This window comes from Salvia splendens, chromosome 22, assembly GCF_004379255.2.
Source record: "Salvia splendens isolate huo1 chromosome 22, SspV2, whole genome shotgun sequence".
Taxonomy (NCBI): domain Eukaryota; kingdom Viridiplantae; phylum Streptophyta; class Magnoliopsida; order Lamiales; family Lamiaceae; genus Salvia; species Salvia splendens.
The window spans coordinates 18091823-18116379 of NC_056053.1; the positions used below are offsets into that span (position 1 = coordinate 18091823).

Genomic DNA, 24557 nt, shown 5'->3' on the forward strand with positions numbered 1-24557 from the left:
TGGGATTAATTCTGGCCCAGATTGTTTGGGCTTCTGCTTTGCCCTAGCCCGTTTACTTGGATGATATACACACCTCACTCCAGACCACCGCCTCATCTTCTTTCTCTCACTTCTCTCTACTTTCTGGCGATTTAATTTCCATGGTGTTTCTTCTTCTCTGATGATTCTCTGAGTGTTACACGATGGTTTATCACGAGTGTTTGAGTGATTAAACGTGTGTGTGGGTGGGCGATAAGCAACTGCTTCGGTTGCTTGGGTTCAAGAGAAGTTAGGGTTTCTTGTTGAGAGGTTTCTTGTGAAGTGAGGTTCAGAGAGTGAATAGATCAAGTATAGTGGAGTGGTTTGGGGTTGGAATCTGATAAGACCTATTTCATGCATCGGTTTAAAGGGTAAAAAATATGCTACTTGATCAGTTTCATGCGGAAAGCGAGTGTTAATTGTGCAGGAATGCCGCTTGACCAAGGGCAGCAAGGCCAAACTGATCAAGCTGGCGCAGAAGGCAGAAAAGGCCAAAAAGAGTATGAGTTGATCAAGTTGATGGTCAAGCAGTTAGCCGGGGGACCACTGCGAAACAGAAAGAGGGCACGTATATCCGATGCGCTGTAAAGCGATCATCAATCGGTTATCAAGGACCACTACATTCTAGAAGGAGGACACGTATCGACGGATGAGACGCGCAATCCCAGCAAGGACGAATATTCGCTGCCAAAGTTGTTATCACAACTGGAGGTTGTTGTGGAGAGCCTATAAATAGAGGGCGCATCGCCATAGTGAGTAGTTTTTCTTTTCTTTTTTCCCGCCTGTTCCTAGTTCGAAGTCTTTCTCTAGTTCCAAAATAGCTTAGATTAGATAGTAGTAATGGTTAGCTAGAAGGAAAGCGACCGAAAGGGGCGCGACAGAGAAACCCAGATCTGTTCGGCACCGTCTCAAGTTTCCGACCGAGGATCTCTCGGCTTTATTCGCTTTCTTATACTCTAGATCTAGTTGCCTAGTTTTATTTCATGTTTGTTGCGTAGTTAAATAATCGTTCTTGTTTTGTATTCCGCATCTTCACAGTTCGGTTTTGAGTTCTGAGTTAAAACTCAAAGTTATTTTGTTTTGGAATTTTCGTCTACTGTTCTAGTCTCATCTTTATCTTTAAAAATCCCAGATCCAGTGTTGAACTTTCATTATGTTGAATGACAAAGTGTTTCGTAGATTCGTAGCAGTTTAGGTAGTTGAATCTTTTATTCCAGTTTGTCCAGAGCCTTTGTCCTAACGAGAAGGAGCTTAGACATTATTGCATGAGGTGCCGAGTTCGAGCCCTCTTGATATCAGTTGTAATTTTCTCCTATCTATAGTATATGAATTTATTTGTAATTTCCTCCCTTATATAGGAGTTAATTTTAAAAAAAAATCTTTTATTCCAGTTTGTCGTTTACTTGATCGATTCGCTATTTTTCAACATGATGAGTCACTTGATCCAGTAGTTAGTTTACATTCAACCTAGTTTAATCCAGTAGTTTAAAACTCCCAACTTAAAGCATGGCAGCAGCCGAACCCTGTTCACTAAACACACACTCAACGCACCAGTTTCTCTGTGGGATCGACCCCGTACTTGCCGCTTGCTGTTAAAAGTAGGATGCATGTTAGGGAGTTATAAATATTTTTTGTGAAAGAGAGAAGCGCCTTGATTAAGTCGCAACGATACTTGTAAACCGATCCACTCGGTCGGTTGTTATTTTGATATATTTCTTGGCTTGATCTGTTCGCACATATTTCACATATCCTCTTCATTTCACCAAATGGCGCCGTTGCCGGGGAAGCATGGTGTTATTACAAAGATGTGTTTAATGCATAGGTGTAAATAGTTTTGTTTCTTGCTTTTAATTTGTTTTTCTTTCTTTTAATGAGAAGGTACCACCGCGGAGGACACTGAAATCATCCTCTCATTTACAGAAATATAAACGCTCAGTGGCGAGTCCAGGAGGCCGGTGTGGTAACCACTCGTTACAGAGCCGCGTTAGCAGCAGGCGCTTTGTCATCAACTACTGAGCAACTGACCAGTGAGGAGGAAGGAGAACTGACCACGCCGCCTAAACCACCACTACTCGAGGAAGCAGAAAAGCAGATGGCCGTCGTAGACAACGATTGGGGAATTGGCTCCCTACATGCTCATGACGAGAAGGAGCCCACTCATGCCATCGCTATTACTCCAGGAATGCGAGTAATCACAATCAAATCGGGGGTGCTTGCGGTGTTATCAAATTTCTACGGACTCTCGAAGAAATACCCTTATGCCTTTTTAGAAGAATTTTGCAGATATTGTGATATTCAACCCGTACCGACTGGGTCCACATCAGAAGATTATAGGCTAAAGGTGATACCCTTCGTTTTGAAGGGTGATGCAGGAGTCTGGCTATCAAGGTTGCCGGAAGGCTCAATTAGAACCTGGGCTGAGTTTCGCATAATCTTTTTAGACCGTTTCTTCCCAGCATCAAAGACAAGTGCCCTGAAGAGAGAGATTACAGAGGCAAGGCAGGAGTATGATGAGCCTCTGGGCCAATATTGGGACATATTTCAGGGACTGCTTCAAGCGTGTCCTAATCACAAGATGGGAGAGCGGGAGGTCTATTCAACCTTCTATGGTGGATTGACGGTGGACAGCAAAAATGATCTGAACCTAGCTGCCCAAGGGGATTTCTCAAAAACCCCGTTCAGTCAAGCGAAGAGCATTCTGGAGAGGTTAATCGAAGCAAAGAGATCGTATGAGACTTCTCGAGGCTAGTACAGACGAGGAGTGGTGCACGCAGCAGAGGCACGAAGCGACGAGAAGCTGGAGGCTCGATTTGAGCAGATGGAGAAGAAGCTGCTAGAAGCAGTAGAGAAGTCCAGAGCTCCTCCACCGCCCGCTCCCAAGGAGAAGACGTATGTGCCACCACCACCGGAGGAGCACCATTATTATTACTGCGAGTTTCCTCCTGAAGCGGAACCGTAGACTCAAGTGAACGCTGTCGGCCATTGGAACACCATTATTATTACTTACACTACCCTTTATCTTCTATGTTTCTGTCTGTCTGTCTTACTTTATTTATTATACATCAAAATTCGTGTCGAATCAAATGTTTATACTTTCATGGAGACGGACGTATGAGTATAATTTTTCGTGCTCGTTTGGCCCGATTCACCAATCAAGGTAGTAAGCTGTATTAAGAGGAAAGATATATGAATCACCAAACAATGTATTCTTTTGATTGATAAATTAAAGAGATTGTTATTTCTACAAACTCAACATGGAAGCTACGTCCACGCGAGTGCATGGATATTACAAGCTTTGAGAAGATGCCTGGTGTGATGTTTGCAACATACACATGGATCGACGGCAATAGCCTTGCACAAGAATCGAAAATTTACAAATATTGAAAACCCTTCACATCGCTATTCATTATCCAAAATTTGACATAGAAAAAACTATGATTAGATATAAGTCAAAGTCGATATCAAGTTTGACTAATGATATTTCATGCAAGCGAAGTATATCTAATTTTCCGTATGCGGAATAACTGATTTATGCCCAAGTTTGGTACTCCATATTTTTACATCTACCAATAGGGTAGTCGCGTCGGCCTAAATTTTAATCATGTAAAAAAAAGACTATATAGGACAATATTTTTCATTTTTCATTTTCCATGAATCCATAATTTTATTAATGATTTGAAATAGTACAATATTCTTTCAATAAATTTTCTTATATTAACAATATTATTTTGATAAATTTTCTTACGTAACAATAGCATTACAAATTGAATTGGTATAATAAGTTAATTAGTTCGGGTGTAAAACAGAAAAAAAAATAATTAAAACATAAAAATCGAAACCATAAAAGAGAATGAGTATAGATTGAATTAGAAAAATTAACAACGGCTAAAGGAGAAAAATAATACTACTAAGAAAGAGAATTTAAACGTGGACCTCAAAGTTAATCATGAGACAGAAGACATAGCCAAGTATGTTATATCGCTTGAATACATTTTAACCTCTGCTTATCCAGACAACAAAGCTGATCTACCTGGATAAGAATTAAATTTAACTAGAAAAGGATAAATAATCGATAAATTAATGTCTTAGTCGTGTAAACAATATAAATTATAAATATTATCTACTACTTTTCATTTTTACACAGTATATCAATTTCGTTCAATTCCTAAATCCATAATTGAGCACGAGATTTTAGGTGATATATATACAGACACAATTCCTTTATAATTGAGTCGTATTTTTTTTAATTGTCGATTATAGTTGAGCATTTGTTTTTGGCAAAAATATAACATACCTAATTTAATCTTGCTTTATTCTTTCACTGCTCACTAAATATAATTTTCTTAAATTTGTGACGAAAAGAAGTGACTCAATTTTAATAGTGACGGAGGGAATATTTTTTTTTTCTAAAATCATAATTTAATAGTATATGATTTGCATTAGAGTTTTCAAATAATAAAAGTATTGTAACGTAGTAGGTATTCTTAAGAATAATTAATGCAAGATTCATTTGTAGTTCACCGAGAATTAATGTATAAAGATTTAAACATAATTCATGAATGGTTGAATTTTAGTTTCTAGCTTGTCTGCCAAAATTCCGCCCAACTCACCTAAACAGTAAGAAAATTCGTTTAATAGCCTTCCAGAATTCCTTTGATATAATTGGTCATCAATTTTTCTTCCAGAGCAGACGACAAACCTCAGGCGTCTACGGTGGAATATGATTTAATTGTAATTAGATAAGTATAAATAATTAATAAATTAATTAATCTCTAGTCGTGTAAACAATATATTTAATTATATTATATGCATATTAGAATTTGGTGGTAATAACGGGAAAAAAAAGCTGTTCAAATTCTACTTACCTATAGTATTTTAATAGTAAATACATATTCAAACTCCGAATTATATACCTAAATACCTAATGCAATACAAAGTCAATGTTTTAGTCCTAATGAGATTTCGTTTACCACACCACTACCATTAGATTTTGTATAAATATGTAGCAGCTATATTTGGAAAGCATAAACCTAGTAGATATCAAATTAACTCTCGTCATAATTGTAGTAGAACTCGAATTCGAATTCGAAAAATCTTATTTCACAGGCTCTGTTCCTGGCCTGTTCATACTAATCAGTAATCAACTCATTTATTATTTATACTACAATTAATTAACTTTGCCAAAATCACGCCCAAGTTCCAGCCTCTGCTCTAGATAACCTGGTACGCATTCTTTTTCCTTTTTCGGTTAATTCTTCAAAACTTTTTTCTTTTTTGGCGTTACATTTTTCTGCATATGTTATTACGTATATAACTGGTTTTGTATGCCATAGAACACGATAACGTTTTTTTGGGTGTAAGTTTCTTGTTTTTCTTGTCCGAGTTGCAAAAGGGACGTCTGCCTACAACTTCGATTTCGATTCGATATATCATTTTGATCTAGCTTGTTTATGCAGAGAGAGAATGGCAAAGTGTCGACGACCACCATCGCTTCATCAATGGCCAATCATTATACTATGCTTCTTCTTCCTTTTTACTATGATCCATGCAGCCAGGTTTGTTTTTGTTTTTGTTTCTATTTCTTCATGGGGAGACTAAAATCTATATATTCATCTATTTTGGAGACAAATATTCCTCCATCTTCCAACGAATTAATACAAACCAATTACATTGTTTAGTGTAAATATATTTATATTTTCTTGGTTTATGTGGCAATGTTGAATTTTATGTTATGGAAAAGTAAAAATATTTTAACTCTATATATGCGTGGTAGTTGGTGTAGAATTAGGAGAGAATGTGACTAATTAATTGGTTTCCACAGTATATTATGTAATTATGAACTCATATTTGTGCAGTTGAAGTCAAGATATAAAGTAGGCGTCCAACCATACCACTCTTTTCCCTTCTTCAATTTCATAACTAATCCAACTTCATTGGAGAAGTTCATTACAACTGAAACCTGTCACCTTTGAATTTGTTGTCAAAGCTAAATAAATTTATGCATAGTCTAATATTTCTCTAATTTGATATATGTTGCCTTACTAATTACCAAATTATCATACAACAACAACGAAAAAAAACTGTTAAAGACATTTTTTATACAATTAAGGACCTAATTTTTGTTTCTAAATATATCACCAACGCTTCAAAAAACATCCTTACTGTTGGTGTTTCTAACTAATATTAGAGGACGCAAATGGAAACGTCATGAAAAAGCAAAACATTAAATTAATTTGTCGACGTTTTCTTTTGCGTCCTATATTGGTATTTTTTTATAATGTTCCAAAGCAAGTAATTGCGTTTCAATTTTTATGTCCTTAAAAGATAAGTTTTTTTGTAGTGTAAGGAGATTAGTTCCAATGAGTAAGCAAGAGTCATCACCTCCAGTCAAGCTCCATGTAACGGACACCCATGTAAGTCTTAAATAAACTCTATATATATCATCAAATTATTAAAAATAATCATCAACTATATAAGGTGACCAATATGAATTTTTTTGTGCAGGTGGAGATAGACAACGGCATTGTTAAGCTAACATTAATGAACCCGTCCGGGTTGATCACAAGCATCGGATACAAAGGGGTTGACAATATTCTCGAGTATCGTAACGCAGAAGGCCGAAGAGGGTTAGTGCAACTTCTTCCAAATGTTAAAATTCAAGAAAGATATTTATAGCCTCTTTGTTGATTGGAATGAGGTTTTGCAATGCCAGATATTGGGACATTGTGTGGAGCAGGCCAGATCGGAACGGAAGCCATTTTGACACGTACGTATATAATGAGAAATCGAGTTTTTATACTTGACCAATTGATGTAGTGAAATTGAAGTGGTTGCTGTTGTGTTCAGGTTGTATTGCACAAGCTTGAGAGTTATAGTAGAAAGTGATGATCAAGTTGAGATTTCATTCACGAAGAGATGGGATCGCTCGCTTGATGGAGAAGTGCCTCTCAATATCGACAAAAGGTATATTCTCCTGCGCGGATCTTCTGGTTTCTACACTTACTCGATATTCGAGCATATGGAAGGATGGCCTGATCTCAACATAGACGAAGCAAGAATCGCCTTCAAGCTTCACCAAGACATGTAAGAATTGCATTCGTATTTATAAAGACTAAATGTCCTTTCTCTAGTTGATGATGATGATGGATTTTTTGGGTATAGGTTTCATTACATGGTAATATCAGACAACAAGCAGAGGATCATGCCATCTGACAATGACAGAAGAGTAGGGGATACGCTTGATTACCGGGAAGCTGTTCTGATAACGCATTCGAGCAACCCTCGACTAAGAGGAGAGGTATAGGAAATTAAGAATAAACATGGATTCAGTTTTATGAATCTGAAAAACCTAATAGTGTACTAAAAAAGTGTAATGAATGAATCAGGTGGATGACAAGTACCAGTACTCGTGTAATAACGAAGATAACCACGTGCATGGCTGGATCAGCTCTACAGACCAGCACGTTGGATTTTGGGTGGTGATGCCAGGTGATGAATTCAGAGGCGGCGGCCCTGTCAAACAAGACCTCACATCACATGCCGGCCCAACTTCCTTAGCTGTAAGTCTACTCCCATGATATTTGTATCAATATTTTGAAATATGAGGTGATGGACTAACATATATATTCATATTGATTTTTTCATGGGCAGACGTTTTTCAGTGCACATTATGCTGGTGTTAACTATGGAGTTAGATTGCGCAATGGAGAGCATTGGAAGAAGGTGTTCGGCCCTATTTTCGTTTACCTCAACTCAGATCGCAACAATAACTCTACTGCCATTTGGGAAGATGCCAAGAGACAGGTACTCTTTTTCTTTTCTTGCAATGCACAAACCTTAAATTAAATTTGAGGAAGTACTCATTTCAGTTTTCAATAAATCAGACAGTAAAAGAGAGGAAGAAATGGCCTTATGATTTCCCACAATCACCAAATTTTCCAGATGCCAATCAACGCGGTGCAATCCGCGGGCGTCTGCGAGTACAAGATAAGGAAACCGCGGTAGCAAAATCAGCATATGTGGGATTGGCCCCACCCGGAGATGTAGGATCTTGGCAAGATGACTCTAAGGTTACATAGTTACTAAATTTAAGTAGTTAGAAGCAAATTATAAGAGGATTTTGCTAAAATCCTGTTTCATTTATCAGGGCTATCAATTTTGGACACGAACAGACGACAGAGGCTACTTCAGTATAAAAGGTGTTAGACCAGGCACATACAACTTGTACGCTTGGGTTCCGGGTGTCATTGGAGACTACAAATACCACGGCGATATTACAATCCGACCAGGTGAGCAAGTTCAAATAGGCGATGCTGTGTACACTAGTCCTAGAAACGGACCAACGCTCTGGGAAATCGGGATCCCTGATCGCACTGCAGCCGAGTTCTATGTCCCGGATCCAAACCCTCTCCTAGTAAACAAAATATTCATCAACCACCCAGAAAAGTACAGGCAATATGGCCTGTGGAACAGATACACAGATTTGTATCCTCATCACGATCTCGTTTACACTGTTGGAGCCAGCGATTATCGCAAAGACTGGTTTTTCGCCCATGTAAACAGGTATGCATCTATAGCACCTAGCAAGCTCATTTAAATTTAAATTTTGAATTTCACTTATTTTTTATTTATTTTTTACAGGCATGTGAATAATGAGTATGTCCCAACAACATGGCAAATTGTATTCAACTTAGGAAAGGTGGCGAGGAGAGGAAATTACACGCTGAGGATTGCGTTGGCATCTTCGAGTTTAGCAGAAATACAAGTACGGATCAACAACAACAACAACAACCAACGGTCTCATTTCTCAACGGGGAGGATTGGGAGAGACAACGCGATTGCGAGGCATGGGATACATGGGCTTTACAAACCGTACAGTGTAACGATATCGGGGTGTCTGTTGGTTGAAGGAAGAAATACAATATATCTGAGGCAATCGCGAGGTGGAAACCCGTTCACCGGTGTTCTGTACGACTACATTCGCCTAGAAGGCCCGTGATACGAGCATATCTTCAATAATATCCCCATATCTTTATTAATTAGTTAGTTATTGATTTACCATATCTTCTCATATTTATTAGGATTATTTTCTTGTTCCTTAAGTTAGGGTATCCACTATTATAAATAGTTGACATTGTTATTCATTTCAATCAATCAAGAAATAACATATTTTTCCCAATTTTATCGTCTTCTTTAATTTTCTGCAAACACTAGTCTTGGAGCTGATCCCGGGGAAGTCCGAGACGTTCACTTTTATCCCTCCGTCGTCGACCTCTCGTCGTCGCTGAAATCGTGTTAAGGGAGTGCACCCTTAACAATTGGTGCTTTCATTGTGATCTCACCCCCAGTTCCTGTCGTCATGTCCTACAACTACGCCGCCCACCACCGTATAAGATCACCTCCCAATGCGGAGTTTCCCTACTGGCTAGCGCAGCCACACATATTCCACAGTGCCGCCCAGCCATGGCAGCAGACGTACCAATTCGGTGTGCCCTTGTGGGAGGAACCGACGCTGCACAGCCAGCCCCCACGCCCGAACACCCAACCCTGGCAGCAACCACCCGATATGCCGGATTGGCAACACAACCCACAACCGCAGCAGTTAGCTTCACAAGAGCAGGATTGTCAGTCGTTCGGAGGTCGTACGGAACCCATGTGTTCCCTACCGGCGGTAACGGACCCAGTGCTGTCGTTGGTCGTCAAATCACCGCCCCTAGACCCAATTAAAGTCATGTTCGAAAATATGATGGCAAGTATGGCGAGATTGGAGTCGCGTATGGACGAGATTGACGGACAGCAGCACGCATACCACAAACAGCCATCCTACTGGCCGGTTACAGCTGCTGCCCTGCAGCCGCCCTTCACCTACACCGATCCATATAGTCTGCCGCCGTCTGACACTGATCCCTATAGTCAGCCGCAGTACTACACCGATCCCCACACGCAGCTGAGTTCAGCACCGCCCTCAATCGGCTTGCAGCCAACACCCCCGCAACATTCACTGTCTTGCTGGTGTCCACCGACAGCCACGCCGCTGCCCTGTACTGTTATCCCGATCTCAATCCCTGCCAATGGGTTTGCTGAAATCCAACATTTGCCGCGTCCGCCGCAGCATGCCCAATTTCAGATTTTCGCAGAACCTATCTCTGTTTCCAGTGACGTAGAGATGCTGATCATGGAAGAGGTTCAGACAGAAGAATTGCCTCCGATTGAGGTGATAGACGAGGAGGATGGCTCCATTGAGGATGGATTTGATTATTCCACCGTGAAGATTCTTGATTCTTCTGCTGGTTTTTGTGGAGTTGAAAAGGCTGAGAAGGAGACGAAATCCAGTCAGGATCACAAGCGCGAGGAGGAACAAGTTCAAGGGCAGTTTGAATCCTCGATGCAACTAAATGCTTTTCCAATCAAGGTTCTTCAAGCTAAGGTTGATTTGGGTAATTCCATGAGGTACAACACGTCTGTGGAATTATTGAGTGATTCATCACATGTTAAGAATGTTGCAAATATGAATCATCGATTAACATCACTCGATGCCGATGCCCGGTTGATTCCTCCACAAAATGACACTTTATGCTTGAGTATTCATGGACGCATTCACAATATTTTAGAATTGAATTATCATGTCCATAAGGGTCATCCCTTTGTGATTTTTGATGGAGATGATGCAGGGAGACGCTCAACTATTCGGTGTATGTTTGACCCAGGAGGATTCCTCGACGCGCATCGTTGCTTCATGGTTACCACCTTGAGGACAAGGTGGATTTTAACCGTGGGGGAGTTGATAAGAGCATATCTTCAATAATATCCCCATATCTTTATTAATTAGTTAGTTATTGATTTACCATATCTTCTCATATTTATTAGGATTGTTTTCTTGTTCCTTAAGTTAGGGTATCCACTATTATAAATAGTGGACATTGTTATTCATTTCAATCAATCAAGAAATAACATATTTTCCCAATTTTATCGTCTTCTTTAATTTTCTGCAAACACTAGTCTTGGAGCTGATCCCGGGGAAAGCCCGAGACGTCCACTTTTATCCCTCCGTCGTCGACCTCTTGTCGTCGCCGGAATCGTGTTAAGGGAGTGCACCCTTAACAACCCGCCTCAACGTTAACTTAACGCTCGCCTTTTCTATCAAAATGCTCACTCTGCATATATATACATACACAGATTTTTTTCATCAATTCTTTTCGTTCATGTATTTTAGTTTTGCAAGCATTATTGTCCATATGAATAATGTTTTTTGTTATTTATTCAAGTATGCATGTTTTTCATTATTTTCATTCATGTATTTTAGTTTTGCAAGCATTTTTTTAGGGGCTTTTGTTTTTAATTCAAACAACTAGTTTCATTTCTCTCAGTCCCACCAAAATTATGTAGATATGATACTAACATGGATCAATGATATTCACAAATTAAGAAGAACAAAAGAATTTTATATACTAGTAACAATTAACTAGTGCAACTTGGTGTTTACTTGTTAGTTGTTAGTATTAAAACTTAATTGCTATGATATCCAGAAAGTGGCAAATGGTATGCTTGAAACCACTAGAAGGGTTGCACGTTCGTATAATCTATTGTTTAACATGATTAATTATATTTTTAAAGGTATTAATATTATTTTTATTATTATCTTCAGAATTTTATTAGCAAGTTGATCATGTAAAAAGGTGACAAAAATGAAACCTAAAGTTCTATATTTATCTCGTAGGAGTAGTATAATTTAAACCATCGAGAATTAAATGGTAATGATCATTATTACAATTTACTTCTAAACAACGTTAGACATAAACACATATTGAAAAATATGTAGGTAGAGAATGAGAGAAGGGATGAAATAAATTGTAAAAATGTGTTGTATATATAGAGTTTTAAATTTAAATAAAAAAATACTATTTTTTGCACCATGGCCCAAAAAACCACCCCCACTTGATCGGTGCGGCGCCTACCCAGCAACGCACACTGCCATGGCCCTGGTGCCAATCCCCTCCCCTGGTACCCCACCCGATCGACCCCCTTGCAACAAGTGGGTGCAGCGCACCACACTTTTTTTTTGGCCTGATACAATATTGAGCAATTTCAATGGTTTAATGGGGTAGATAGTTACACCATATATATTTCGTCGAAACCTATGCATTTTGTGGTTTACTTTTTAGCAAGGTATAACAGTATTTAAGTAGTGAGGAGTAATTTTTTTTTGGAGGACACCAATGAGTAGGTTTGGAAGTCCAAACTTATTTGGAAGAGTCAACTATGCAAATGGTCTCTGAACAATGCGTTTTACACGTAAATGATACCTAAATTTTAAAAATATCATGGATAGTCCCTTAACTAAGAGTAATCACATTTTTTATACTTTTTCACTATTCATCATAATTTTGCACCAGAAATGTCCTCCAAGGCATGAAGGACATTTTTGGACTTTCATATTTAGGTACTGGATTTGATGTTTTCTTTATCTTTCTCTCTAGTACTAAATATGATGTTTTCTTATAGTTTGAGTACCTAAAATGATATTATTCACTTCACTTTTTTCAATCACTTTATGTCATATCTTCTTTCTCTCTTTCTCTAAAATATTTAGGAAGTAAAAAAATACACTATGAAATTCTTAAATATGGAATAAAATTTTAAATTATAAATTTAATTATCAAAATAAATTTTAGCTACATTTAATTTGATTCTGGTTCAATAATTTTTTAATATTAAATATTATGATTAATTGAAAATTAAGAATTTAGTTTTAATTAAAAAAAATTAATTTTTAATATTAAAAAAAATAATCAAATCACAATCAAAATGCAATTTTGCTATAAATTATTTTTATAATTAAATTTATAATTTTGATTTTTTTAATTAATATCTTTAAGAATTTCATACTATTTTTTATTTTCATTTTTCACTTCTCAAAATTTTTAGAAAAAGAGAAAGAAAGAACATATAACATAAAGTGATTGAAAAAAATAAAGTGAATAATATCATTTTAGGTACTCAAACTATAAGAAAATATCATATTTAGTACTAGAGAGAAAGATAAAGAAAACATCAAATCCAGTACCTAGATATGAGGGTTCAAAAATGTCCTTCATGCCTTGGAGGACATTTCTAGTGCAAAATTATAATGAATAGTGGAAAAGTATAAAAAATGTGATTACACCTTAGTTAAGGGACTACCCATGATAATTTTAAAATTTAGGTATCATTTACGTGCAAAACGTATAGTTCAGGGATTATTTGCGTAGTTCACTGGAACAATTCTATTTTTGTTATAGAGAATTAATGGAATTCCATTTTAATGAAGGAGATTAGATTTATTCCGAATGGGGGAGTGACACACAAGGGTTATGCGTCGTTATTATTGAACGACGCACAACGCTTATGCGTCGTTGGTTAACGACGCACAAGGGTTATGCGTCGTTCAAAGACGCATAAGCATTATGCGTCTTACCCTAATGACGCATAACCCTTATGCGTCACACTGGTAAGCATTCTCGCCTGTCACCCGGGTGACCCGGGTTCGATCCCTTATGCGTCACACTGATAATAATAGTAATTTATACTACTATTATCTATGACCACTGTTTATTTTATTTTATATATTAAGTTTATTTTCGAATATCTTAAAAATTACTATTGTTTATGCCTTTAATTGTATAATAACATAAAAATCAAAACTTTATTCACTTATAGATTACGCTTATATAAAATACATGGCATAATATTATATACTATTAATTAAATAATCCAAGTCTTTATGTTATAAGAAAACAAAATAAAATAATTTCCAAAAGTCCTTGCTGCAATATTGATTAATGAATGTTCTACACACTATTATAAGAAAATAAAATAATGCTTATTATAATAGCGGTGACTATACTCTAATAAATAATAGTAATAATAACAGTAAAAATGCGCCATTGCTGGGGATCGAACCCGGGTCACCCAGGTGACAAGCGAGAATGCTTACCAGTGTGACGCATAAGGGTTATGCATCATTAGGGTAAGACGCATAATGATTATGCGTCTTTAAACAACGCATAATCCTTGTGCGTCGTTAACCAACGACGCATAAGGGTTGTGCATCGTTCAATAATAACGACGCATAACCCTTGTGCGTCACTCCCCCATTCGGAATAAATCTAATCTCCTTCATTAAAATGGAATTCCATTAATTTTCTAGAACAAAAATAGAATTGTCTCGTAGTTCACTCTATTTAGAAACTAGAATTGTGATTGGCGAATGGCGTGGGATTAATAATAGTAATATGTTAATCATTAATTACATATAGAACCCTTAAAACAGCTAGCTTAATCCGGCCAAAATCTTGTTCAAGATTTCTAAGACGTGAACACACGTAAGAATCAATAAGTATAGGAAAAATAATACCTAGCATTATTTATAACAAGTAGCAGAATTACAGATAAAACCATGGATTGTTCAACCAATCATATGTTAACAATAATAATATAATCCTTGTAGAGAACTCGTATTCGCGAAATTTGCTACTACAAGAACAGAATACTGAGTTCTTGATTTTCCATCATAATCCCCTGAGAAGTGAACCGCTCTCCATGATCAAAGAGCAAGTTAGTTAAGGCAACCAAATTCATATACAATTAAATTTAAGCTTGTTGGTACCACCCTGTTCCTCCGGTACGCCCTAGTTGCTTCTGTTGGTTAATTCTTTACAGCTTTTTCGTCGGCTGAATTAATACGTATCCGGGAAAAAGGGGCAGAATGAAAGGATAGGAGCGCGAGAATGATAAAAATATTTTATTTCTTCTTTACCTCTGATCATATTCTTAATTCTTCTATATTTGTTATGCAGTGCAGGCACTGGTTTTGTATGTCATCAAACGCGATAATGTCTTTGTCGGTGTAGGTTGATCGAGAGGCGGCGAGACCATGGAGAAGGGTCGACGGTGGCTTCTTATGATGTTGTCTTGCTTCTTCCTTCTTACCAAGATTTATGCACAAAGGTTTTTCTTTTTATTTTTTATTAATACCTAAATATTACTATATACTTTAATGAAAAATAAATTTTATCCACCCTTTGTTGCCTCTTAATATATGAATTATTCGCAGGTCACCCCCACCAGTCAAACTCCACGTAACGGACGAACATGTAAGTCTATCAATATATTTGTTGGTTATGAGAAGTAAGAAGAGTGTTAGTGTGTTACACACTTCTATATTGATGGAAAAATATAATATGAATTTATTTGGATTCAGTTTGATCATTGAAATGGTAAGGATTAAAGGTGTATGTATAGATAAAACATGATAGATGTATGAATGTTTGACTAACTTAAATGAAAATTACATATCAACATCCTGAGATTATGAAGAAAACATGATATATCATGTTGAATAACAAGACTAGTACCACAATAGTAGGAATAGTGCTGCGGCAACTATATATTTAACTTGATTTGATTAATCAAATATAAGGATGACAAATGTATTTATAGGGTAGTGATAAAATGCAAACTTTATATGTTGTATAAACTCTAAACTTTTCAACACAGTGTCTACACAATATCAATATAGTGTAAAATTTCAAGATTCTGATGTCAACACGGTGTCGACCGTTGACACTGCGTTGATATTTTCTGTTGATGTTATTTTGTCATTTGTTGACATTTTCTAACGGTTCAGATCATAGTTTGAAGTTTGTACAATATATAGAGTTTGCATTTGATTACGTCCCTGTATTTATAAATACATCTAAACATAAATCTAGGCAATACATGAGTTAAACATAAATACTCCATACTCCCTCCATCCACCATTTATAGTTTCATTTTGACTTGGCGCGAGTTTTAAGAAATTGTTTGACTTTGTGAAGAAAAATGCGAAAATGAGTTAGTGGAATGTGGGTCCATCTACCTAAAAGGAAAAAAATGAGACTTTAAATCACGGACATCCCAAAATGGCAAATGAAAATTTAAATCGTGGACCGAGAGAGTAACCTCTGCATGGCTCTTCATTGGGATACATTTGACTAACTTAATTGCAAATTACTTCTCAACAATAAATACTGGAAATTGAAAGTTTACAACACCAAATTATAATGCAAAACCCAAAATAAATTAATAACGGTAAACAACACATATTGATCTTTAAATTTTATTTTAGGTGGAGATAGATAACGGCATTGTTAAAATCACGTTGTCTAATCCGACCGGCATGATCACAAGCCTCGGGTACAAAAACATCACCAATGTTCTTGAATATCGCCTTGTAGAAGGGCGAAGAGGGTGAGCACAAGTCCTTCAAATTTTTGGAGTATATCCACAATATATATTTTTTTAATTTTTCTATAATTGAATAACAGGTACTATGATATTATGTGGGGTAAGCCAGATCGCAACGAAAGTTATTTTGATAGGTAAGTTCTTTGGTTTAACAAGGTTTTATTCGTACAATAGTAAAAATTAAATTTTCGATGATGATTGTGCAGGCTCGATTGTCAGAGCCTTAGAATTATAGTAGAAACCGATGATCAAGTTGAACTTTCTTTTACAAGGACATGGCATCACTCCCTTGATGGAGACGTGCCTCTCAATATTGATAAGAGGTGTTCCCTACTATTACCATGCATTCATGCATTATATTAGTACAACATATGTTTTTTTAGCATGAATTAATTATGTCAACGTATATAATAATTGTATACATGCAAAATATATTTCAAGGTACATTGTCCTGCGTGGATCATCGGGTTTCTACTCATATGCAAATTTAGAGCATATGGAAGGATGGCCCGATCTAAACATATATGAAGCAAGAATCGCCTTCAAGCTTCACCAAGACATGTAAGACGTAATTCATAGTACCTGACTATATTGACATTCATACTACAAGAACATGAAGTTTACCGATAAAGTTTCCTTCGGAAGCTATACGAATATGTCGATAACATGAGTTACCGGCATATAACACACACCATTGAAATAATCGTAGGTAAATTAGCGTTAATGACTGTTATTGACGAATTAGCAACGCTGAAGTACATCGATGAGCTATCATCATAAGTGTCATCAACATGCATTCATTGCCGGCGTATCGATCAGGTCGTTGAAATCACCAATGGACACCATCAGGTCGTTGACAACACAGTAAGGCAAGAGACAGGCCCGTCCCTTGGCCCGTGCGGCCTGTGCGACCGCACAGGGCCCCCAATTTTCAGGGGCCTCTGAAATATTTCAGCCCATATACATGTATTCATATTTTTTCAGCCCAACAAAGCTATTTCTCTTGTATAGCAACGCCCAGGCCTTTTTCTAGCACCGTGACTCCAATTCTGATCGGTTTCTTTTCCCGATCGTAGACCTGGGAGCCGCCTGTTCGTGTTCGGTGTTCCTCATCGACAAACGCCGCAACAGGGACCAGCTCACCAGAGCCATCGTTGATCGCTTCTGCAGCGCCTGCCATCGTCGGCCATTGCGATTGGGAGCAGCGCAAACGCATTGTCTTTTTTTCTATAGTGGTAGGCCTCATTTTAGATTTTTGCACAGGGCCTCTGATTTTGTCGGGACTGCCCTGGCAAGAGATAGTCCTAGTTTGATTCAGAATTACTTCAAAATTTTTTTAGTCATTCCTAAGACATTCTAATCAATTAAGGATCACGTTGGTTTTACGATCCCCACTGATCACTTATTTAGGAAATTGTATACCTATAATACGTTAATCATATCTCCTATGCTCTACTCACTAATCTAATACTCCTATATACATATAGGTGGCGTTCGGTTGCCATGACTAATATCATGAGACTATCCATCTAAGATTAAGTTGTGAGATTATTTTAGTTGGAGGGGGAATGCTATGACTAATTATCATGAGACTATCCATCTAGGATTAAGTTGAAGGGTTCAATCTTATGAACCAAACATGATGCATATTTAATCATGAGATTTAATCTTGTCAACCGAACACTCCTATAGTAAACTCTTGATTTATTTCTATTAGTACAACTCAACACAAAGACCTCCTTTACGAGTTTAAGTCTTAGGATTTCTTTAACTATACCTGAGTTGAAAAACTATGTTAGATATTAGGCAAAAAATGTAGTACTCCCTCCGTCCCGGGCTACTCGCTCATTTCCTTTTCGGCTCGGAGATTAAGGAATGAGTGTATAGGAAAGTCAAAAATGACGGCTGTAGGTGAAATTTTTTACTAAAAATGGAAAGAGTGCAAGTAACTTGGGACGCCCAAAAAGGAAATAAGTGCGAGTAGTGCGGGACGGAGGGAGTATTATAAAGTTGGGGAAAAATAACATAGATTGTCGGAATTGTGATTTGTAGTTGAGGGAGATAAAGAGCGAGAAAAATTAAACTACGCATAAAATATGGTCTAAAAGGGGTTAATTCAAAATTTTAAATGAAATTTTCCAATGGATTACTAATAGATGCTACCATTAGACTTTATCGTACAACATTACTAAGGCATAAACAAAAAACACAGTTATGTAAAGCCCAATTTGTATTATTTAAATAATGCTACAAAAATGTTAACTAGTTGAAGTCCAATTTGTGTAAAATTTTTGTATTTAGACTGATGATTTTGAGAGATTAGGTTTCACTACATGGTAATATCTGACGATAAGCAAAGGATAATGCCAACAAATATGGATCTGAAAACAGGCCAACATCTTAGTTACAAGGAAGCTATTTTGATAACAAATTCCAGCAATCCACGACTGAGAGGAGAGGTAATTAAACTAGTTAATGATTAAGTACATGGGTTTTTTTTTGAGTACATGGTTTTGTTACAAAAGAAAGGTGTAGTGACATGCAAGATTTTGTACATGAATACGCAGGTGGATGATAAATATCAGTACTCATGTGAGAACAAGGATAATCGTGTGCACGGATGGATTAGTTCGAAATCTAATCCGCAGATTGGATTCTGGGTGATAACGCCTAGTGATGAGTTCCGATCCGGTGGTCCTGTCAAACAAGATCTCACTTCTCACGCTTCCTCTACTTCCCTAGCTGTCAGTCAGTCTCCTTCATTGTTAATGCTATATACATACTTTTTTCTACTAATTCATCAAATTGATTTTCCAATGACAGATATTCTTTAGTGTGCATTATGCTGGTGAGGATTTTGGAGTGAGATTACGCGGTGGAGAGTGGTGGAACAAGGTATTCGGCCCTGTTTTCATGTACCTCAACTCGGACTCGGATTCCACATCAATCTGGAAAGATGCTAAGAGACAGGTCAATTTTTCTTCACTAACATTACAAAGTAAAAACATACATTTTTTATATTTTTTTTCTACATAACAGGCTTCTCAAGAGACCAAGAATTGGCCTTACGATTTTCCATTGTCCCGAGATTTTCCCCATTCCAACCAACGAGGCACTGTCACAGGCCGACTATTTGTAAACGACAGCGTAATTACACCAGCAATTTCAGCATATGTAGGATTGGCCCAACCTGGAGATGCTGGATCTTGGCAAACCAACTCTAAGGTTATATATATACACGTTTGAGTGAAATAGTATATCATTTAGCTCTGTTAAAATTCAGTAACAGCACAGGGCTATCAATTTTGGAGTCGAAGTGATGAAAGGGGCCATTTCAGCATCAAAAGTGTTAGAGAAGGCATTTACAACTTGTATGCGTGGGTGCCAGGAGTTATCGGAGACTATAAACACCATGCTGACATTATAGTCCGACCAGGTGTTCTCACATACTTGCTTACCTTTGACAAGCTAAGAGACTTATCTAGCATGTATATTTCCTAATCCTTTCAGGAAGCCAAGTTGGGATGGGTAATATTACATATACTCCTCCAAGAAATGGTCCGACTCTATGGGAAATAGGGATCCCTGATCGAACTGCAGCTGAATTCTACGTTCCCGATCCAGCCCCACACCTAGTAAACAGACTATATGTGAACCACACAGAAAAGTACATCACTTGAGATTTTATTTTAGAGTAATCAAACTAATATTGGGCTTATTTTGGAACATTTCACCATATGTGCAGGTATAGGCAATATGGTTTGTGGGACAGATACACTGATTTGTATCCTGATCAGGATTTGATTTACACTGTCGGAGTGAGTGACTATCGTAGGGACTGGTTTTTTGCCCATGTAAACAGGTATATATATATACACACACATTAAACATGCATTAGTTGATAATGTTAAATTTGTGAGATGTAAGAAAATGCAATTGCAGGCGTGTGAATACAAGCTATGTACCAACAACATGGCAAATTGTGTTCAACATGAGTAAGGTGATTAGGAGAGGACGTTACACACTTAGGATTGCATTGGCATCTTCCAACATGGCGGAAATCCAAGTGCGAATCAACAAGTTCAAGGGTGCTCGCCCCCATTTCTCGACAGGATTGATTGGGAAAGACAACGCGATTGCTAGGCATGGTATTCATGGGCTCCACAGCTTATACAATGTGACTATATTGGGAGCTCAATTGGTCGAAGGAACAAACACAATATATCTGAGGCAGTCACGTCCTTCATCGCCATTCATTGGCGTCATGTATGACTACATTCGCTTCGAAGCCCTGCCTCAAAACTCCTCTGCTCCAAATATTAGCAATGCATGCGCCTCTATAAACACCATGTGTGTTTCCAGTGCATGCTTGATTTCGGATTCTCTGCTTATCAACTTGCTTCTAATTTACATCTTTCACTCGCTTGTACATTACATCCATTAATGAACTATGAATACTACTTTATATGTCAAATAAGCGGTTATTAATAAGGGAGATGAGATAAGACAAAATATAAAAACAAAAACACACATTTTAAAATATATATAATTCCCTTATTTTGGAGTTATCTACCTAGCAAACCAGCATCTGTTTTCTATCTCAAATATGATTGCAGATATTGGACATAACTTACTCGAACCAGATCTTCTCTCAGCTTTATATGCCATCATCCGTGTCCCACTATGAATCTTACTATCTCAAAATTATTTGTTATAATAGGTTATTATCATGTCATGAACACTAATTAATTACTCCCTCCGTCCCAACTAAAATTGAGTCGTATTCCTTTTTGGGATGTCCCAACTAAGTTGAGTCATTTCCTTATTGGACAATAAAAAAACATCTAATCACTCTTACTTATCCCATCATTTACTTTATTCTATCTTAGAATGAGACGAAGGGGAGTATGAAATTTTAAAGAAATCATATTTTTCTTAAGAGGTAATGGCATTACTATTTTATAATTCCATAGTTAACGTATAATAAGAATATGATTTTTTCTTTATTCACTTTAAGTGTTGCTTCAATCTAAATAATGTTACGTTTCCTTAAATATAGTAGATGATACTTTACATCATGCATGTAAAGATCCCTTTCTTTAGAGAACGTGAAAAAATGATACTTATACAAATGAAAAGACAACCTCGGAATTAATAGAGATGAAAAGATAGAAAGGAAAATGGGATATTCTTCACTAATGGATATTGAAACTATACCCAACTTGATTGAATGCTTCTATAGAAACAAAACGTGCATGCATGTTGACGCAAAGTGGAGGTCAATGGCAATATATAAATACTACTATATGCCAGTAGGTTTTGATATAAAATAATAGAATTATATAATTAATATTACAAACACATGATCAGAGTTATACAAGTAGTATAATATAAACATGCGATTCAGAATTACTCCCTATGCCAAAAGTGAACATCTAAGGATTGGATTTTTTTATTTAAGGTAAGAGTCGTTAATGATTCAGTACTTTTGTAGATTGTTTTATCTCACACGAGAATAAATTTTTTGCAGAGGGTCGAGAACTGATCCAGTTCCAACTTTAATGGAATTTCTGGTAAGGATTAATTACTGTATTTTCATTTTTAGAATGAATACCAGGCCACAATTAAGTTGATTATTACTCAAAGTGTTACTACCCAAAATAGTGGCTAGCTAGATTCTAATGATATCCAGTACTATTCGTAGTTTTTAGAGTGAAACATTAATCGTTGATGATGGGACTTAAGTTACCATACTACGTTCCTTTTATATGCTTGTATACACATGCATTAAACATTATAGAGGCTTCAAACCACAAGAAAAAAAAAACATGTTCTAACAGTAAGATGAAATCAATTTTTTTATTTATAATACAAAATGTTCTTGCGTTTTATCCCAAAGATTCATGAACAGCTTCTGATGTGATCCTCACCTCAAGCCCGAGAAGAGAGCTCCGTGAGCATACGGGACTCGCATCAGCGTTCGATGTAGTTTGGAGCTCGATTTGATTAATGGTTTGTTGCGCAGGTTGTTAATTGTAATTGTGTGGGAGTGAATTATATGATAAAAAGTGGAGCGATAGGATGCCTTGTTATGATGCTATGTTTCTTCATCTTCCTCTTCTTCACTTCCGAGATCCATACGGACAGGTCTTGTATACTCTTTATATTTATGCATGTATACATAGTGGTCTTCTGTCTATTAGCCATAATTTTGAATCTTTAAATATGAAAATATGACAGCCAATTGCTATTTACTACCATCAGATTTTCATATTTTGAAATGATTGGCATTTTCATTATTGTCACACATATAGTATATATGAAAACATGTTTGCAGATTGATTAGAGAGAGTAATCGATCAACATTTGCAGCATTGAAGCTCCAGGTAACAGAAAAGCATGTAAGTCCATAAATCAAGTATCATCATATTTACCATAAGTATAAGATAAACATCATTAATTATGAATTTGATCGGAGTTGCAGGTGCATCTAGACAGCGGTATTATTAAACTTACACTGGTGAAACCGAGCGGCACCATTGCAAGGGTCGGATACCGAGAAATCGAGAACGTTCTAGACCATCAACTGATAGGGTCCTCGATTTAGCAAATATCGCAGAAGATCTCTCCAATATATTTCTTGATCCAGCATATCTTTTATTTTTGTTAGTTATCTTTAGTTATTTTCGATATCTTTTGTAATCTTTTATTTTAATTATCTTGCTTGATTAGCAAGATAGGTTTAGGGTTAGAATTCTATAAATTATAGAATTCTCTAGTATTTTGATTCATTGAGAAATAAAGTATAAACTTATTCTCATTCCCGGTTCTGGCGGAAATCGCCCCCTAGCACCTCAACTAGGGTTTATCTTGTTCTTCGTTTCGCTACAAATCGTTGGTGCTCTAGTCCGATAGATTAATGTTCTATCAATTGGTGCTTCCATTGATTTACTCTTCTCCCACCACAAACCATTACCTCCAAAGTCCTCTCAAATTTTAGCAAAGGTTTCACGCCACTTTCTCTCAAATCTTAATCACCCACACGTCCGATGGCACCGGAATTCGAGCACGAATCTTTCGCACGACGACAAGATCCTGTTCACAAAAGAATTGAGAAAAGCCTCGCCAAGCTCATAGCCACTGTCACCGGGGCGCGAGCGAAAGAGCCACCCGACCCAGTCGCGACGCCTACGCAAGGTTGGTCGTTGCCGTCGTCGGTCACGAAAGCACCGCTGGGTATCAAACCCGAGACCCTACCACGCCTCCGCCTCGAGCCACCACGTTTCGACAGAGAGAATGCCCCATATTGGATTCGTACGATCCAGACGTACTATAACCACCACTACACACCGCTAGATGATCGTCTTTATCTTACACAATATTTATTCGATCACCCAGCATCAGATTGGAGGGAATATTGGGTGGTAACTAACAAAGGTAAGAGTTGGGATGATTTCTTGTTGGCCGTAGAGACGCGGTTCAATCCCGAATTTACAAACCAGACGTGGCGACTGGCCGGGACCAGCGGAAGCCCAACCGCAAAACGGCGTGCCTAGTTGCGAATCAGGAGCTCCACCAACAGCCAGTCGCAATGCCTCCGCAGTGTTGGACACTTCCGCCGTCCATCACACAGCCGCCACTGGGCGTCAAGGCCGAGCCCTTACCGCGCCTTCGCTTCGATCCCCCTCGCTTTGACGGCGACAATGCTCTGGATTGGATTCATAAAATCCAACACTACTACAATGATCAGTACATGCCGCTCCATGATCGTTTATACCTAACCCAATACTTGTTTGATCATCCGGCATCGGAGTGGAGAGAGTACTGGGAGGAAACCAATAAAGGTAAAGGTTGGGACGAATTTTTAATTGATGTTAGACAACGATTTGAGTCCGATTCACATGATGAGTACGTAGGGCGTCAACCAACCCTACACCGGACCTACCAGACCGTGGCCGTCGTGCAAGGAGCCTCCCCTCGACCAGCCGGGACATCCCGTGATGACCGCCAGGACATCCACAACACAACGTCGCTGGTGCAGGTGCAGGATATTATCTGCGCAGGGCCATCACCGCCGCTCATGGATTAAGAGAGTTTTGCGGCAAATAGCTGGGACTCACCTCAAGCAAGAGATTTTGTTCCCAATATTGTAGTGGAGTCGGAAAATATTGTTGTGAAGGCTGAAGATCTTATTTTTAATGGCCAATTTGATTCTGGACAGCCAGCTGCTATCATTGCTATGGATGAAATAAAGGACGTTGATTCTAACAATGGCG

The 24557-nt window shown here is 37.6% G+C and overlaps 2 protein-coding genes across 2 annotated transcripts; both read left to right on the forward strand.

Annotated features, from left to right (window-relative positions):
• The first annotated feature begins 5038 nt into the window (after positions 1 to 5038).
• On the forward strand, positions 5039 to 9167 carry LOC121785745 (probable rhamnogalacturonate lyase B). Its single transcript, XM_042184162.1, has 12 exons — positions 5039 to 5241; positions 5475 to 5573; positions 6359 to 6431; positions 6523 to 6644; positions 6731 to 6784; positions 6865 to 7101; positions 7180 to 7315; positions 7404 to 7577; positions 7669 to 7821; positions 7902 to 8087; positions 8165 to 8580; positions 8659 to 9167. Exons 2-12 carry the CDS (start codon positions 5482 to 5484, stop codon positions 9014 to 9016), a joined length of 2001 nt encoding a protein of 666 aa, XP_042040096.1. The 5' UTR covers positions 5039 to 5241; positions 5475 to 5481; the 3' UTR covers positions 9017 to 9167.
• A 209-nt stretch (positions 9168 to 9376) lies between these two features.
• On the forward strand, positions 9377 to 22888 carry LOC121786852. Its single transcript, XM_042185462.1, has 16 exons — positions 9377 to 10467; positions 14907 to 15003; positions 16163 to 16284; positions 16362 to 16415; positions 16488 to 16604; positions 16723 to 16842; positions 18605 to 18740; positions 18849 to 19025; positions 19105 to 19251; positions 19321 to 19506; positions 19576 to 19717; positions 19792 to 19948; positions 20027 to 20143; positions 20224 to 20631; positions 22619 to 22682; positions 22766 to 22888. Exons 1-16 carry the CDS (start codon positions 9377 to 9379, stop codon positions 22886 to 22888), a joined length of 3258 nt encoding a protein of 1085 aa, XP_042041396.1.
• The last annotated feature ends 1669 nt before the right edge of the window (positions 22889 to 24557 follow it).